This window comes from Anolis carolinensis, chromosome 1, assembly GCF_035594765.1.
Source record: "Anolis carolinensis isolate JA03-04 chromosome 1, rAnoCar3.1.pri, whole genome shotgun sequence".
Taxonomy (NCBI): domain Eukaryota; kingdom Metazoa; phylum Chordata; class Lepidosauria; order Squamata; family Dactyloidae; genus Anolis; species Anolis carolinensis.
Genome location: NC_085841.1, coordinates 106,803,466 through 106,822,516, shown reverse-complemented (window position 1 = coordinate 106,822,516; position 19,051 = coordinate 106,803,466). Strand labels below are relative to the sequence as shown.

At 44.6% G+C, this 19,051-nt stretch overlaps 1 protein-coding gene across 1 annotated transcript in view; it reads right to left on the bottom strand.

The window, feature by feature from the left end:
* Positions 1-19,051, bottom strand: part of ascc3 (activating signal cointegrator 1 complex subunit 3) — a 370,189-nt gene that overhangs the window by 107,521 nt on the left and 243,617 nt on the right. The window contains exons 25-30 of the mRNA XM_003215509.4: positions 18,770-18,990; positions 14,206-14,291; positions 13,278-13,444; positions 13,019-13,164; positions 12,682-12,802; positions 11,113-11,255 (exon numbers count right to left, since the gene is read on the bottom strand). Coding sequence (XP_003215557.2) covers positions 11,113-11,255; positions 12,682-12,802; positions 13,019-13,164; positions 13,278-13,444; positions 14,206-14,291; positions 18,770-18,990 — 884 coding nt within the window. The remainder of the gene's footprint in view (positions 1-11,112; positions 11,256-12,681; positions 12,803-13,018; positions 13,165-13,277; positions 13,445-14,205; positions 14,292-18,769; positions 18,991-19,051) is intronic.

Below are 19,051 nucleotides of genomic sequence, written 5' to 3'. Positions count from 1 at the left end.
TCGAGTGTACTCTGTGAATTCACACTAATGGAGAAGCTGCGCCTGCGCAGGTTCCGACGGAAACTCTTCCAAGCTGAAGTTCAAATTTTGGCGGTAACCACGCCCCCCTTCCCAAGGGGCATATAAGGCAGCCCCAGGCGCCCGCTCTCCAGTTCCTACGCCGCCAAGGCAACGAGAAAGGGAGAGGTTTGCCAGAGGGGAAGGAAGGGCGGGTTTGTGTGAATTCACAGAGTACACTCGAAGAAACATGGTTACAGGTGAGCAACCTGTCCTTTTTCTTCGTGTACTCTGTGAATGCACACTAATGGAGACTAACACGCTAAGGTCCCGGATGGTGGGACAAGGCAAACTCGACAATCAGTGAATGTCCAAACACATGTTTATTAGGACATAGAAAAAATAACCGTCCCAAGGGACCAGTGCAATAAATTGTCCGAAAGGACCAGTGCAATGCAACATGAGCATCATAGAAGAAGAACATAACATGGAAGGAATTTTTCAATAAACATGATAGAGAAAAATACACAATTGCGTAGTGCATATAAACGCTCTCCCAGGGGGAGAGGGACAAACACATCTTGGTCTTTGGCATATCCGCCAGGGCCAACGAGGCGGTACAAAGCAACAGAGCAACTGCTCAATACAATCATGGGAAAAAAAAAAAACATATCCCTAGAGGCAGGTATGGGGAAAAAACCCCGTCCAACTTGAAGGAGAGGTATAGAGAGTCACCTGTGGGTGAATATGAAGAGAAAAAACGTCTGAGAGTCAGGAGAGGCAAGATGAGAGTACTGATCTTGCAAAGGCCGAGTCTTTAAGGGCCTTACTGTCCAGCCTGTAGTGAGAGACAAACGTGAGAGGGTTTGACCAGATAGCCGCTTTACATATGGAGTCAAGCGGAATACCCCTAAGGAAGGCGGTCGACGCCGAGAGGCCCCTAGTCGACCTCGGGCGGATGGAAGGAGGGGGAGGTCGCTTGGCTAGTTCATAGGCCAACTCAATGGCCTGAGCGATCCAGTGGGACAGTCTTTGGGAAGAGATGGGATTACCCAACTTGTCCTGGGCATAGGCGACAAAGAGTCTTTGTGACTTACGAATGTCCTTAGTACGGTCCCTGTAGAAAAGAAGTGCTCTCCGAACGTCGAGAAGGTGCAGTTTTTGCTCGAGAGGAGAGGAGGGGTTAGAGAAGAAAGCTGGTAAGACAATGTCCTGGTTGAGGTGGAAGGCTGACACCACCTTAGGAAGAAAGGTAATGTCCGGGCGAAGAACAGCGCGGTCATGGTGGAAACGAAGATAAGGCTCGTCGACTCTGAGGGCAGCGAGCTCGGATGGCCGTCGTGCCGACGTGATCGCCACCAGAAAGGCCAACTTCCAGGAGAGCAGGCGTAGATCGGTCGAGGCAAGCGGTTCGAAGGGAGCAGAAGACAGTTGAGAAAGTACAAGTTCGAGGCTCCAGCCCGGCGTAGGTGGTAGCGACGGCGGGCAGATGTTATTGTAGCCCCGGAGAAAGGTTTTGATCAGGTGGTGAGAAAAAAGAGATGGCTGGCCGTGGTGCTGAAAAGACCAGGAAAGAGCTGCGAGATAAGCTTTTATAGAGGCAAGAGAAAGTTTCTTCTCGACGAGAGTCATGAGGAAGTCGAGGACCACCGATACCGAGGTCGGGAAGGTGTCGACGTTACGGGATCGAAGGAAGGCATGAAAGCGAGAGAGTTTGTAGGAATAAGCCTTGGTAGTAGACGGCTTATGGGCTGCCCGCAGGACGTCTTGCAGATTCTGCGGAAGAGAGGCTAGGTAAGAATCCTCCATGCAGTGAGATGAAGGGAAGAAAGGTCCGGGTGAAGAATTTTGCCGTCCTCCCGTGAGAGAAGGTGCGGCGAGAGAGGCAGAGGGTGAAACGATCCTCTGGAGAGGCGAAGAAGGGCTGGATACCACGGTTGGCGGGGCCAGGCCGGAGCTATGAGAATCGCCGTGACCGAGATCGAGAGAAGTTTTTCGAGAACTTTCGGTATGAGGGGAATCGGTGGAAAAAGATAAAGCATCTCCGCCGACCAGTCCAGAAGAAAGGCATCCCCTAGGCAGCCGGGGAAAGAGTTCGGGGGGAGCCTCGCTCCGTAGCGGGGTAGCTGAGCGTTGTGGGGAGACGCGAAGAGATCCAGAGTAGGGCGCCCCCAGAGGCGGAACAGACCGTCGAGGACCCCGGGATTGAGCTTCCATTCGTGAGAGGAAGAAGTCATCCTGCTGAGGGCATCCGCTAAGCCGTTTTGGGCGCCCGGTAGGTGGATTGCAGAGATCTGTACGCCGTGGGCTATGCACCAAATCCAGAGACGAGAGGAGAGGAGCATCAGTTTCCTCGAACCCGTACCACCCTGTTTGTTGATGTAGAATACTGCTACTAGATTGTCCGATTGAATGAGGATGGACTTGTGGCGGATGAGGGGGGAGAATGCTTTTAGGGCTTTGAGAATGGCGAGAAGTTCGAGGAAGTTTATGTGGTTGGCCCTCTCTGACGGGGACCAAAGATTTTGAACCGTTAGACCGTTCATGTGGGCTCCCCAAGCGTAGGTGGAGGAGTCTGTGGTTATGGTTAGCGATGGCGGGGCTGGATGGAAAGGAAGGCCCTTGCACACGTTTTGGTGAGACATCCACCATGAGAGAGACTGGCGGACGGACGACGGTACCGACAGGTATCTGGAGTTGTGGTGGTGGAACGGTTTGAAAGTGTCTATAAACCACCTTTGCAGGGTCCGAAGGCGCAGCCTGGCAAACGGGGTCGTGAGAACCGTGGAGGCCATGTGGCCTAGAAGGACCTGAATGACACGGGCTCTGACCCTCCGGGCAGATCGACAAAGGGCGATATGGTGGCGGAGAGCCAGGAATCTGTCGAACGGAAGTGACACAGTCTCTGCGACGGAGTCGAAGAGGGCCCCGATGAACCGGATTCGGGTTGACGGGGAGAGATTTGACTTCTCGGAATTGAGTTGGAGGCCGAGAGATTTTAGAAGACGCAGCGTGAAAGAGACGTGATTTTGGAGAAGAACCGGGTCGGGCCCGACGAGAAGCCAGTCGTCCAGATAAGGAAAGACCGTGATGCCATGTAGCCTGAGGTGGGCCGCTACGGCGGCGACAACCTTGGTGAAGACCCTCGGGGCCGTGACGAGACCGAAGGGCAAAACGGTAAACTGGTAGGTTTGGTCGAGAACTTTGAAGCATAGGAACCGTCTGTGCGCCTCTCGTATTGCCACGTGGAAGTAGGCGTCTCGTAAGTCTATGGAGGCAAAGTAGTCTCCCCGCTGCAGCATCGGGAGGATAGAGGCAATAGAGACCATCCTGAATTTGGAGGGGCGAATGAATATATTGAGTGCCCTTAAGTCCAGAATCGGGCGTAGCCCGCCTCCTCTTTTCGGGACTGTAAAGTATCTGGAGAAGAAACTTAAAGGGTCCAGTTCGGGAGGGGAGGGACGGATAGCGCCTTTGGCCAGTAGCGCTTCGACTTCGGCCAGTATCTCTGGGGAAGGGTTTGAGTGGAGAACGTGACCTGTAGGAGGGAGGTCCATGAACTCTAAGGCGTAGCCGTCTTGGACAATGCGGAGAACCCATGCATCTGAAGTAATAGAGTCCCATTGATTGTAGAAAGGGGCTAGTCGGTCTGCAAAGATACCGAAGGGACGAGGCAGCGTGGGCTCTACAACGGTAGCGGGCGAGGAGCTTTGGCAGGGGTTGGCGTCAGGTACGCCGATTAGGCTGCGGAGGAGCAGGGGTGGATCGACCGCGTTGCTTTTGCGGATGAGGTCCCCGGCGAGGTTGGTGATGGGCTTGATTGTTCGAGCCCGAAGGCCGCCTGAAAGAATGGTGTCTGAAAGATTGCGGCGGGAAACGGCGGGAACGGTGCGGGAACCAGCGAGTGCGCTGAGGTTGAGGTTGGTCGCCACATTTAGACGCAAGAATTTTAAAGTCATGATTAGACTTGAGTTTGTCATCGGTACCGGCGTGAAACAGTCCGAGCGCGTCAAAGGGAAGGTCCTCAATGACCTGTCTGGAAGATGAGGAGAGACCCGAAGACCTCAGCCAGGCGTGGCGGCGAATGGAAATCGCGTGGGCAATCATTTTACCCGCAGTATCACCTGTATGCTTCGCCATTTGTATTTGGTGGTGAGCGAGCGAGTCTGCCTCCTGTTGGAGGGTAGTGAGGACGGAGCGGTCTTCGTCCGACATCTTAGCGAAGAAGGGCTGCGCCTTCTCCCAGATAATTTGTTGGTAGGCACCCATGCAGGCTCCATAATTCGCCATGCGGCAAAGCAAAAGGGCTCCGGAATAAAGTTTTCGACCCACGGCGTCGAAGCGCTTCCCCTCTCTGTCGGCCGGAGTATTCGACTGACGACCTGAGGATTGAGAGGCCTTAACGACCAGGGAGTTAGGGTCGGGATGGTGTTTGAGCCACTCCAGGGTATCATCGTCGGTACGGTACCAAGTCTCGATCCTCTTCGAGGTCGGAGGAATGGAGGAAGGGTTTTTCCAGGAGGCCTGGATAACGTCCAACAGATAAGGCAGAAAGGGGAGTAGCGTGGCCGGCGGAGCTTGGGCCTGCACCCTTTTGAAGACTGGGTCAGACACTGCTTTGGAGGTTTGCTTGATCTCCAAACCCAGGGCGTCGGCCATCCTGACCATTTGCTCAGCGAAAGCACGAACATTGTCAGTAGGAGAAGGCGGGTCCGCCTCATACGCGTCGTGGGGAGGAGAGAGGTCGAGACCGAGAGAGACCACCGAGGCCGAGAGGACAGAGTCTGGGCGGTCGACATCAACATCTTCCTCCTCAGCCCCTTGGGGGGACTGAGGGGGAGAAGACAGCACAGTCTCGGGAGGAGGCAAGGCCTCGCGGGAAGAGAGGGCCGGAGGCCGAAGGTCCTTAGAGGCTGAGGCCTGGGCTGCCCGAGCCAGGCGAGCCGTTTGTCTGCCACGCTCCGGTGTCGAGGTGGGAGGGAAGAGCTGTTGGCGCGACGAGCGAGGCGGCGCAAGGGGCTCCGGCACCGGCACCCTGACCACCGTTTGGGTAGAGTGGTGGGGTGAGTCCTGCAGCTCCCCATCAGACAGGGGGTGCAATGGAGACTGAGAAACATCTCTAGGCCTCTGGGCTGGTACAATAGGAGAAGACCTTCTCGAGGAAGTTGTCGAGGAAGATGGCGGGTCTTTCTTTGAGGAGGCCGAGGAGGAGGAGCGCTGAGTTAGCCGTTTCTTCGCCGGCGGTTGCTTGGATGCAACCCTCAAGGACTTGCCAGGTGTGGGAGGAACCACAGCTGAGTCGGATTGCGCTCGACGAGACTCCTCGTGAGCCCTTTTAAAGGCTATTTTGATAGCAGAGGAGGACGGAGGGGAACCGATACGAGAGCGGATCGAGGTCACCGAAGCCAGAGAGCTCGACGTCGAGGAAGGTCCCACCTTTCCGGAGCGGGTCGACACGGTCGCCGTCGTCACAGTACACGGTGGTTTGACCGGTTTAGCGGCCCTGGAGGTCTTGGACGCTCTGGACGAGACCGAGGAAGCCTTGGCTGCCGGAGGCTTAGTTGGTGGTGCCGACATAGCTCTCAAAGTTGAGGACGCCGACGTACCCGACGTCGACGGAGTCGGTTCTGGCGCGAGAGATTTTTCGTAGAGCGCCGCTCTAAGCCTAGCGGCTCTGTTCTTTCTGGCCTGAGCCGTGAGAGCTAGGCAAAAACGGCAGGTACTGACCACATGAGCCTCGCCAAGACAGAAGAGGCACTTGGCGTGGCCGTCCGAGTCAGGAATTTTAGCAGCACACTGCGTGCAACGCTTGAAACGAGTAGTAGACATGCGAAGAGTCCGAAGTGAACCTTGCGGCGGAAAAAAAGGAACTGGAGAGCGGGCGCCTGGGGCTGCCTTATATGCCCCTTGGGAAGGGGGGCGTGGTTACCGCCAAAATTTGAACTTCAGCTTGGAAGAGTTTCCGTCGGAACCTGCGCAGGCGCAGCTTCTCCATTAGTGTGCATTCACAGAGTACACGAAGAAAAAACACAGAGTACTAGTCCTCAAGTGTTTTGACTGGAGGTCTGCTCTTACCAATGATGCCATGGATTTTGAAGAGGCATAATTAGAGAGCAAAAGGGAGAAATGTGCCAAGAAGAAGGCATGTCAAGCAAACCCTTGTTGAGACCACCTTCCATCTGGAAATCTATGTCCTTTTTAGGGCAGACCATGTGGATCCAGAGTAGATCTCCACAGTCACTTACAGACCCACTGCAAATACTCTGTTCTTGGAAGACAATCATACTTGACCACAATATAATATGATGATGATGATGATGATGATAATGATGATGACAATGATGCTCCTAGATGACCCTTAAATAGTACTGGAATGTTATGGTACAACACACCAAATATTTGTTTACACAATCCATTTTCAAGTCTTATCTTGTCCCACAACATCAAAGTCAGCACGGGCTAGAGACAAGACTTGGGACTGCGCAAAAACAGTATTCTATTCAACCATACATGTTTAGAACCAGGAGGAATAATGATTAGAGGTCTAACAGTATAAAAGCAAAAGAGGGCTGCCCAAACTATAAAATAGTGATTTCAACTTTCTCAAGAAACTCCCTAGCTATTCATAGGTATGTTAAGTCTGTACACTGAAAGGCGGGGGGAGAATTCAAAAACAAAACAAGGCTGTTTTTAATTTTAGCACGAGTTTTCGTAGATATAAACCCACTTCTTCAGATGCAATACAGATTTATGTTGAGGACTGACACTACAAAGAATATTTATACATTTGTGGGAATGGGATAGAATGTAATATGACCCAAAAAGGTGAAAATCATATTTCATTTTTTAAGGGTTGGGTGATATGACACAGTTCTTTCAGATCTTTTCAATAGTCAGTTAGTGTCAACTTTTACATTAATATATCTTGAGAATCATAGAATCATAGAATAGTAGAGTTGGGAGAGACCTCATGGGCCATCTAGTCCAACCCCCCGCTAAGAAGCAGGAAATCGCATTCAAAGCACCCCCGACAGATGGCCATCCAGCCTCTGCTTAAAAGCTTCCAAAGAAGGAGCCTCCATCACAGTCTGGGGGAGAGAGTTCCACTGCCGAACAGCCCTCACAGTGAGGAAGTTCTTCCTGATGTTCAGGTGGAATCTCCTTTCCTGTAGTTTGAAGCCATTGTTCTGTGTCCTAGTCTGCAGGGCAGCAGAAAACAAGCTTGCTCCCTCCTCCCTATGACTTCCCTTCACGTATTTGTACATGGCTATCATGTCTCCTCTCAGCCTTCTCTTCTGCAGGCTAAACATGCCCGGCTCTTTAAGCCGCTCCTCATAGGGCTTGTTCTCCAGACCCTTAATCATTTTAGTCGCCCTCCTCTGGACGCTTTCCAGCTTGTCAACATCTCCCTTCATCTGCGGTGCCCAAAATTGGACACAGTATTCCAGGTGTGGTCTGACCAAGGCAGAATAGAGGGGGAGCATGACTTCCCTGGATCTAGACGCTATTCCCCTATAGATGCAGGCCAGAATCCCGTTGGCTTTTTTAGCTGCCGCATCACATTGTAGGCTCATGTTTAACTTGTTGTCCACGAGGACTCCAAGGTCTTTTTCGCACACACTGCTGTCAAGCCTGGCGTCCCCCATTCTGTATCTTTGATTTCCATTTTTTCTGCTGAAGTGAAGTATCTTGCATTTGTCCCTGTTGAACTTCATTTTGTTAGTTTCGGCCCATCTCTCTAGTCTGTCAAGATCGTTTTGAATTCTGCTCCTGTCTTCTGGAGTGTTAGCTATCCCTCCCATTTTGGTGTCGTCTGCAAACTTGATGATCGTGCCTTCTAACCCTTCGTCTAAGTCGTTAATAAAGATGTTGAACAGAACCCGGCCCAGGATGGAACCCTGCGACACTCCACTTGTCACTTCTTTCCATGATGAAGACGACGCATTGGTGAGCACCCTTTGGGTTCGTTCGCTTAGCCAATTACAGAGCCACCTAACCGTAGTTTTGTCTAGCCCACATTTTACTAGTTTGTTTGCCAGAAGGTTGTGAGGGACTTTGTCGAAGGCCTTACTGAAATCCAGGTACGCTACATCCACAGCATTCCCTGTATCAACCCAACTCGTAACTCTATCGAAAAAAGAGATCAGATTAGTCTGGCATGACTTGTTTTTGGTAAATCCGTGTTGACTATTAGCAATGACTGCATTTGTTTCTAAGTGTTTGCAGACCACTTCCTTAATGATCTTTTCCAGAATCTTGCCTGGTATTGATGTGAGGCTGACCGGACGGTAATTGTTTGGGTCGTTCTTTTTTCCCTTCTTGAAGATAGGGACCACATTCGCCCTCCTCCAATCTGCTGGGACTTCTCCTGTTCTCCAAGAACTCTCGAAGATGATTGCCAGTGGTTCTGAAATAACTTCCGCTAGTTCCTTCAATACTCTTGGATGTAGCTGATCTGGCCTTGTCAAGGTTTCAGTGATGCCTATGACATCGTATGTGTGGTGCTGTGCTAAGAGTTGGAGTTCATCTTGCTTATTTCCCATGCTCTGAGCATTAGTGTAAAGACATGTAAGCCCCTGTGACCTCCCCTTGAGCTGTTTATTTGGGATTATTGTGCTCTCTGTACTTGGTCTTTGCTGTGTTTGTGCAGCCCTCCGTTTAGCCCTTTGGCGGTTCCCTGTAGTTGTGGGTAATATAGTGTTCGCCAGGCTGTTGTTCCCCTCCCCCAGTGGATCTAGTTTAAAGTGCGCCTGATGAGGTTTGTGAGTCTGTGTGCAAAAAGATGTTTTCCGACTTGTGTGAGATGCACCCCATCACTTGCCAGTAGTCCATCCTCTTGGAAGAGTAGACCATGGTCATGAAGCCATTATCTTTGTTCCATGTTTTGAACACAATTCTGAACCCAGGGAAACTACCTTTTGGGAAGCAGATACCTTTCCTTGAAGATTTTAACATTTAAGCAAGCTCATATAGGCAAGGAAGTATATATGTTTTTTTTACATTATTACATATTCAGTAAAACAACTATTTTTTTTCATAATATTTTCCAGTTCTTTCCTCCACCTTTCCCAGGAAACCCACATCATTATTAACAGAATTCATAGCTTGCACATGCGGAATTCTGTGCAATACCATAAAAGAATCAGGAGCAACACCAGGAGTCATTGGCTACACATTACCTCCAGGATCAGAAGCAGCTGTTGTGAATGAGTCTTCTGAGGCTGTGAGTGATAATGGTAGGATCAGGAGGGGAAAGGAAGAATCCTCGCAAGGAGGGCTCGCTGGAAGATTTACATAGGAAGAGAGTCAGGGAGATAGATGAGGAATCCTCAGATGAGGATTCATTTGGGGAGTTGGAAGGGAATCCCGAGGTGGAAATGACTGTTGAGGATCCGGTGGTGGCAGAAGGGGTTGGCATAGACTGGGCACGGGCTCTGGAGGATCTTGGGGAGGAAACTGGGCCCATGGATGCTGAGGACGCAGGAGAGGCTTGGGTTTCTTCAGAAGCAGACCCCACATGGTCTGCCTGGAGGAATGAGGGCGATTCCACATGTGTGGACAGGGTTGGGCGTAGGCAGAGTGATTTTGACTCTGATGAGGAACTTGGGACGCCTGATCCTAAGGCATTGGCTGTTTGGAGCTCGGATTCTGATGAGGAGCTTGGGACACCTGTTCCTAAGGCTTTTGTTGTTTGGACACCCAAGGAAACATAAATAAATTGGGGTTTTTTTGGCCATTGTTCCTTGCGTGTGGCAAGGTGTTGTTGGGCGCCATTGGGTTTCCTGTATTTGACTCCGAAGACTGGCTTGGGACTTTGCAACCGATGTAAGTTTGATCCTGGTTATTCTACAACGATGTGCTGGAACTGTGTGGGTTTTCTGTTTGGACTGCATTGTTATTACTATTTTGCATTAGCTGTTGCTCGCCTCCGTTGTCTTGGCTCTTTGTGTTATCCCGCAATGTGGACCTTGCTGTGACGACTTCACCCTTTGGACCTTGGACTGGAACTCAACTTGGCATATCTCTTCGCTCTTTAACTCGGCTTGGCATCATTCCCATCTCCGTGGCTGATTTCCATGGCTGACTGCTGGCTTCGCCTTCGACTCCAACGCTGTTCTCCAATCCTGACTCCGGACCGGTTTGACTTCGCTACGACATTTCGTTCCCTTGACATCTGGCTTGGCTTTCGACTCTGCAGCGGCTTGCTGCTATTCCTGCTTTGTTTGCCTGCGCCGCTTTTGGCGAAGAACTTTAGCCCGGTTTGGGCTTTCTCTTTAGTTTTGGGCTTTCTGCTGTACTTTTGGTGTTTTGGGGAGATTTTGGGCCTTTGGGATTTCTTGCCCTTGCTTGTTTTGCCGTTTTGACTCTGCCTTGCAATTTTGAGCTGTTTTCAAGCACTTTGGTTTTAATCCGGATTACATCTCCGGATAATCCGGATTATATTCCGGCTTGTGTTTTTGAGATTTCTTTGCTCTGAACTGTTTATTTATGTTGAAGTTAAAGTGTTGTGAGCTCTCTGGACTTTGTGTGGAGCTTTTTTGAGTTATTTTTGAATAAACTATATTTATCTACCTGGCTGGCATCTGACCTTTGACAGCAGCACTATTGCAATCATGTGCTGCTTTGGTGGGCTTTCTATAAACATCTGGCTGATCACTGTGTGAAAAGAATGCTGAACTAGAGAGGTCCCTTTTATGTTTTATAGTGTACTCTCTCTCCTCCCAGCTTCTCTGTTTTAGAATGCCAATTTCTTCTATTCTTCCCCTGTCACCATCAACTGTGAAACTCTAGTTTGAATTCCTTATCAAAAGGGGCACCCTGTTAGATTTAACTATAGGTAATAGTGTTATTTATACTGTATTTATCTCCGATGAAGGTCTTGGAAGGGGTAAGGGGATTAGTTTTAGAAAAGGAATGAACAAGGGCCACTCATAACTGCTAAATTAACATTAAGCAAATAAGAATGTTGTGTACCCCATATCAATATTTAAATATTGTTAAAGAGGAAGGGAGATATGGCCAAACCAAACGAGAATTTCCTAATGGAACTCACTCTTAATACTATATGCCTGCCAAGAAATAATCACATTCACCTCACTCAGTCAGTGCACTTACCTCTCTTTCATCCATATTCAGCCACTGTTTTGGATCATCTTCAGTTGCCAAAAAAGCAATCAACTCCAAAGCAGTAAGTCTCGTTTGACGTCGAGATGATACAAATATAAGAACAGGCTTGGCTGGGGAATGACTTCGAATAGCTGTTTGTTAAAAAACAAAACCAACAATTCAGAACAATGAAATCCAGTTCCTCAAAGCAGCATTTCCCATCTTATATCAGACATACATGCATGAAAAGGGCTGAAAAAATTAAAATTACACATTTACTGACAATCAAAGGAAAGCCTCAAATATTTGAAGAATTACAGCAGAGACAGGGAACATTTTAACTTTTTGTTTGTCTTGAGTTCTTTTAATAGTTTTAAAAATATTTTTAGTAAAACATGCAAACCAAAAAAGCTTGATTTTTAAAAGATCCTTTTGATGAATATGAAGAGTGTCAGCTCACAGCAAAATGTAATGGGCTGGGAAATAGATATAATAATGGGAAAATGTCAACACGTTCAGACTGGAATGGAAAGTTGTCTGGCTATCATATTTCTATAGCAAACTGATGAAGCAGCAAAAAGATTAACAGTATAGTGTTATTAATATGTGGAAAGTATTATTAAATGGGAAACAACTTGCTAAACCTAACAATTTTATTTCATTATGGAGGTTTATGAACTCATACTGAAGTTTAATTTTATTATAAATGTTGACAATACCTTTTTAAAAAGAGAACCAATGTGTTTTATATGACAGAGCAGAGGATAATGCTATGTTGTGATAGCCTCTTCCTATAGAAATCAATTTATTTCCTAAGGAAAGCTTGATAGCTAATGAATTTTTGTTCCTTCAGGAACAGGTGTGGCTGAACAGCTCTGGAAAGATTTATTGGTCATTAGTGTTTTTCTACAATGTTCCTTCTTGAGGTGTAAATAATCAAGACTGCCAAGATTGGTCTCCAGCCTCCAATCAATACTTCACTTCTGTCATGAGACTAATTAGATCAGCTAAAAAGTCACCTCACAACTGTCGCCTTACAATCAACAGCAGTTCACATCACAAAATTTATTTAGGAACTTCTTTTTAATTGATATAATAAATATTCCTCATGAAACCTATATGGAACATGTTTCAATAGAATATGAAGGTGGTTCTTAAATCTTGCCAGTTTAAGAATAAAACATTGAAAAGAGAGACATATTTAGTTTCACTGAAAATTCTGAAGTTTATGGTTACTGCTCTGAAATCAGAATTATGAAAGCTTAGTTTGACATGCAACTTCTGTTTGTTAAATTTATACCAAAAAAGGGTTTAGAGGTTATGCATTTAAAAATATTTATAGTACAATGTTTTCATTGTGTCAAAAGTTAACAGTAATTTCAATTATAATGTTTGAAATACATTTCGGTTCCATTTGCATGTGTTATGTTAGTGATTTTTAATGTATGAGGTCTGAAACTAGGTCATGCTGTTAAGAAAATGTTCTTCTTAAAGCAAACTAAAAAGATACACACCAACTGAATATATGAATTTGTTTATTGAGAATTTTAAAAGTAAATTATAGCTGTAGCTACATACCCTGAAATGCTGGCTTGTTCATGCTTGCCATACGGGGACAATAGTGCTGCCCCGGGAAGCCCTGAATGTGTACTTCCAATGGAACTGGACGCACTGAAGGCCTGAAATTGAATAGCCCCATCTAAAGAGACAGGACAAAGGTGGTTATTTGTTCATGCTGAAGGATGATTTTATTATTTAAAATAATGCTAGACTGCTACTATAAATGATGTGGCTGGCTTGAAATATTGTGTTGCAGTAAAAATACAACAATAACAAATTCAGTAACTAGCTTTCACAACAGGTGCTATTCCCTACCACTATCTTCCTCTTGTGGACTTTACTGTCTTCTGTATACCTGATTAATATTTAGCCAGTCAGCAAGATCTCTGGCATTAGCCAATGCAGTTGACAGACCAACCACTCGGACAGGTTTTTCCGTGTGCGAAGAGATGAAGTTAGTCCGAGACACAATAACTTCTAGTACAGGGCCTCTCTCATCCCCTAGAAAAGAAATGAAAAGAAGAAGAATCCACATCAATATTTTTTAAAGTTCAGCTAGCAATGCTAGAGCACACTTCAATTCCAGCAATATTAATGATAAAAATGATGCTCACCTAGAAGATGGATCTCATCTATGATAAGAATGGAAACTTTCTGAACATAGCTTCTATTCTGCCAGCTTCTGCTGACCCCATCCCATTTCTCTGGAGTAGTAACAATAAGGTCAGCTTGGGCAATTGACCTCATATCAGGAGTCACATCTCCTGTCAACTCCACAACCCTGTAAAGGGAGTCAAATGGTCATTGTGAAGTGATACAATAGGCATTCTTATCTATTTGGGGAGCAGACAGTAAGGCGAGAACATTGATCTTTCATATAAATATGATAAATAACACTATCTTGTCAGAATGAAACAGTGAATTCACAATAGTATCCCAGACACTAGGGTCACTTCATGTTAATGTCCATTGTAAAAAAGCAGTGAATCTCTTTTTGAGTGCTGAGGACGAGGGTAATACCATGGATGTCCTAGTGAATAGTAAAATCTCTCATACAAAGCCAGAGATTTAAAAAAAAGAAAAAGGAAAAGTTCATCTGATTTTTTTAAATCCAAGAATTAAAATAATTTCACTAGTATAAATTGATTTTGAACAGTAATTTATTTGGACAATATGTTTCAATATAAGGATCCTTAAATAAAGTCAGATCAACATGTAAGGAAGGTTTTATTTTTTAGTGGGATAGGCATATCGGGTTAGGAAGATCATGGGTTTCAGAAGTGCTTATTTGCATATCTGCATGCTCTTATGAAAAAAGAACACTCATCAAATTTCAGGAATACTATCTGAAGACAGCTTAAATCTTATTAACAAAAATAAGGAAATGCTCAAGATCACCAATTTTCTTGTGGCATTCCTGACAATTTAGACGTGGCAGGAAAGAGAATTACCGGAAGCACACCTTTGCCTGTAGAGTAGCTATTACTGAGGCTTAGACCATTTCATTTTTGATCAGGGATTTTTTTTAAAAAAAACTCTTACCTTTTACCAAGCTTTTCTTCAATTCTGATTTTCCAGTCTTCAATTCTTTCTCGCACCAAAGCTTTTAGGGGAGCAATATATACTGCCTTCAAGGTACAAAGAAAAGAAGCACAAAGAAAAATATAAATAAACCAAATAACCTTGCTGTGATAGTTGTGTTGGCAAAGGACAACCTTGGAAGCATTTTATTAATGTCTAGCTGATTGTATATTGCTGCAAACTGAAAAAGATTGCTTCATCTTTCAAAAATAATTTAGTCTTCAAAGTAGTTACACAAACTTGAACTTAAAATATCTACTCATTTATACAACCAGAATACCATGATGATATATATAACACCAAAGCATGAAATGTTATTATAAAACAACCTGTATACTTAGCTATCCAAAACATAATATCACAAACACACATAAAATGCAAATTGACATTAACCGTATTAACGCAAATCTAGTGTGCCATCAAATCTAATGTCTACCTCAATTTGCAGGACCCCAAAACCAACAAAAAGGATTTTCTGGCAAATGTAATGCACAGCAAAAGAGAATGGAAAAAAGGTACAAGAAGGGAGGGGAGAAACTAAGGAGCCTTGAAAGAATAGGCAGAGAGAGAGAAAAAATGGAAAGAAGGTACAAGAAAGAAGGTACAAGAAAGAAGGTGGAAAAGGAGCCTTGAAAGAAAAGCCAGAGAGAGATAAAGAATAGAAGGGGAGGAAGGAGCTTTGAAAAAAGGCAGAGAGAGAGAGAGAGAGAATGAGAATAGAAAGAAGATACAAGAAAGAACGAGAGAAAGGGCCATGAAAGAAAAGACAGAGGGCGGGAAAGACAACAGAAAAAAGGTACAAGAAAGAAAAGGCAGAGAGAAGGATGGGAGAGAGAAAGAAGAAAAGGAACCAAGGTGGAACCAAGGCTGACTCCGTTGAGAGGGAAGCCCTGGTGAGCCAGGGCAAAGGAAGTCGCCTTTGCCTCCTCTTCCTCTGCTTCGGGGCCTGCGGCTGGCAAGGCAACAGCCCTGGCAAGCCAAGGAGGAAATTGCAAAGGTGCCTTTGCCGCCTGCTTTGCTGGCTTGCCCTTTGACGGCTTGCCCCTTTGCTGGCCGCTTTGCCAGCTCCCAAGGAGTATTACGCAAATCTAATGCACCGCAGAAACTAACAAAATGAAGTTCAACAGGGACAAATGCAAGATACTTCACTTCGGCAGAAAAAATGGAAATCAAAGATACAGAATGGGGGACGCCTGGCTTGACAGCAGTGTGTGCGAAAAAGACTTTGGAGTCGTCGTGGACAACAAGTTAAACATGAGCCTACAATGTGATGCGGCAGCTAAAAAAGCCAACGGGATTCTGGCCTGCATCAATAGGGGTATAGCGTCTAGATCCAAGGAAGTCATGCTCCTCCTCTATTCTGCCTTGGTCAGACCACACCTGGAATACTGTGTCTAATTTTGGGCACCGCAGCTGAAGGGAGATGTTGACAAGCTGGAAAGCGTCCAGAGGAGGGCGACTAAAATGATTAAGGGTCTGGAGAACAAGCCCTATGAGGAGAGGCTTAAAGAGCTGGGCATGTTTAGCCTGCAGAAGAGAAAGCTGAGAGGAGACATGATAGCCATATACAAATACGTGAAGGGAAGTCACAGGGAGGAGGGAGCAAGCTTGTTTTCTGCTGCCCTGCAGACTAGGACACGGAACAATGGCTTCAAACTACAGGAAAGGAAATTCCACCTGAACATCAGGAAGAACTTCCTCACTGTGAGGCTGTTCAGCAATGGAACTCTCTGCCCCGGGCTGTGGTGGAGGCTCCTTTTTTGGAGGCTTTTAAGCAGAGGCTGGATGGCCATCTGTCGGGGGTGCTTTGAGTGCGATTTCCTGCTTCTTGGCAGGGGGTTGGACTGGATGGCCCATGAGGTCTCTTCCAACTCTACTATTCTATGATTCTAATTTTGGAAGGGCCATTTAGCCAAAAAAGGTGCGTATTAGAATCACACAAATACAGGATATAGTAATATACTTAGGGGATCATATTTAGTTCACAAAATGACACACCAGTACAGGTTGCGTATTCCTTAACTGAAATGTTTGGGACCAGAAGTGCTCCGTATTTTGGATTTTGTGATACCTGTATTTCCATATAAATAATAATATGATAAATCTTTATTTATATGCCGCTTTTCTCCCACAGTGGGGACCCAAAATGGCTTCCAAATTTTAAAAATACAACACAAAATCAACCACTGTCAATATATAAATAAATAAACATTTTAAACAATCACACAGTATATAAATAAGCATTAAAAACAATATGCGGTATATACTCGAAGATAAGCCGAGTTTTTTCAGTCCTTTTTTTTTTTAGTTGAAAAAGCCTCCCTCAGCTTATAATGGGGTCAAGGTCAAGCCTACAGCAGAGCCTGGGGGCCATTGCTTGCAATAGATGATATATTTTTCTCCCTTATCAGTGTGTTTACCTTTCCAAAGCCTCCCTTCCTTTTAACCAGGGGAATGTTTTGAAAAGGGAAAGGAGGAAGAGAGAGGCCTTGCAAGTCAGGAAGAAGAAAATACATAGATCCATTAATCTTATAAAAGCATTTTCCCTTGAAATATTTGTAAATCTCTCCTACAGACATATAGGCATTTCCCCTTGCAAGCCTTTGCAATCCTTATGTACCTACATATCTGTATCTATCTATATACATACATTTTGTATATGATTTCCCCTCATATGTTTGCAGGTCTTTGCAAATCCTATGCACGTGTAGATAACTAGAGATTTCCGTGTACCTGTATATGTGTATCTATATGTATACATTATTTTTATATATGAATTTTCCCCTCACGTTTGCAAGTCTCTGCAAATACTATATAGATATAATTATCTATATAAAGAGAGATGTCTAGATAGATAGATATGGATGTAAATATAGTGCTTGTAAATATTACAGGGTGGAAATGCACACACAAATAAATATAGACATGTCCAGATATGAATATAGATATAAAGTCCTTGCAAATATTGCAGGGGAAACGCACACACACACATAGAGAGATGTCCAGATAGAGATAAACATAGATAAAAGGGGCTTGCAAATATTGCAGGAGGGAAATGCACATATATATAGAGAGAGAGGATTTACTAACGTTTCAGAGGGAAATGCATATGAGAAATTAGTCTATATAATAATAGATCTATATCTAGCTCTGCATAATAATAATAATAATAATAATAAAACTTTATTTATACCCCGCCACCATCTCCCCAGCAGGGACTCGGGGCGGCTAACATGGGGCCATGCCCAAAGCAATACAATATAATAAAATATAAAACAGCATATCATAACATAATTAAAAATAATACAATACATAATAATAAACATCACATCAAGAAATCAAGAAACAGTCAAACAAGAGCAGGCCGCATGAACACAAAGATAAAACCCGGAGTGTGAGGGACAGAAGGGTACTCCAATGTTTACAGGGACATATGAGAGTGGGGCAGTTTAGAGGATAGATGTTTATATAGGCATTGAATGTTTGCCTGCTACTGTTGGAAGCCGGCCTGAGTCCCCAAGGTGAGATAAAGTGGGATACAGATGAAGTTTTATTATTGTTATTATTATTATTATAAAGTTATTGTTGATACCATATTGTTTTTGTTGACCCTGTTTTTCCACTTACAGAGCTAGCTTACTATTTTTCTTTGAAATATGGTAAATATTCAAAAACATTTAACCTACTGATGCCTCAATATAATTTATTGGCATCTATTTTTATTTTGAAATTTACCAGTATTTGCTGCATTTCCCACCCTCGGCTTATATTTGAGTCAATAAGTTTTTCTAGTGTTTGTGGTAAAATTAGGTGCCTCGGCTTATATACGGGTCAGCTTATACTCGAGTATGTATGGTACATTTAATTGTGTTGTACTGTTATATCTTATAATGAGACACATTGTGTCCAACCTGTACTTATGCTACCTTGCTGCCCTCTTTGGGCATGTTTGTCTCTTTCATCCTTGCATCTTTCTCCAGCCTCACATCTCATTCATTTATTTGTATTGTGCATGAGATACAAGATTGGAGAGAGACTGAGGATCTGTGAAATGATGGGAAATTTAAACTTTTTGCCACCAGTTGCTTCTTTCAACCTTTGAGGCTCCAGTTCAGTGGTGGTAGCAGGTGGCTACTGGCATAAAGAGAAACAAATCAATTTTGCTGTGTTTTTTACTTTAAGTTTTAACTTTATATTCCCAGTTTTGAACCTATTTGTAATTTACTTAGAAAATATTTGAAATGTATTTCAAAAATGTTACAAAATTGAATAAATTTTCCCTCCTGGTTGCAGATATAATTACTTGCCTGTAGGTTTTATTTTGTTTTGAATAAAGCAAGAAAACAGTATTTTTGGTTTTTGCAGTGGTCTTTCCAATCTGACAAAATATGATAAAACAGGTGAGAATACAATCCAGAAAATACATATTTAATATTATTGTCTAGTCACTGTACAAGTTGAGAATCAATCAAAAGCAGAATACACAAAGTGAACACTTCATAAAAAAAATAATGGTTTGGCAAACCTTTGATGTTGGATAGTGGTTGAAAATCCTAAAAATAGCTAATTCTGCTGCAACTGTCTTTCCAGAACCCGTGGGAGCTCCTAGGAGGACATTACAATCTGTGTGATATAATGTATGGAATATTTGGGTCTGAATTGGGTTGAAGTGTGTGAATTTGTATAGAGCTTGATATTCAGGATGTCCCAAGGCTGTGATAGGTAAAGGCTGGAGGTCCAGCAATTCTAAAGAAAAAAGAGAGTAATCATTAATAGGATATATTTAAACTGGTAATTTCACATAGCA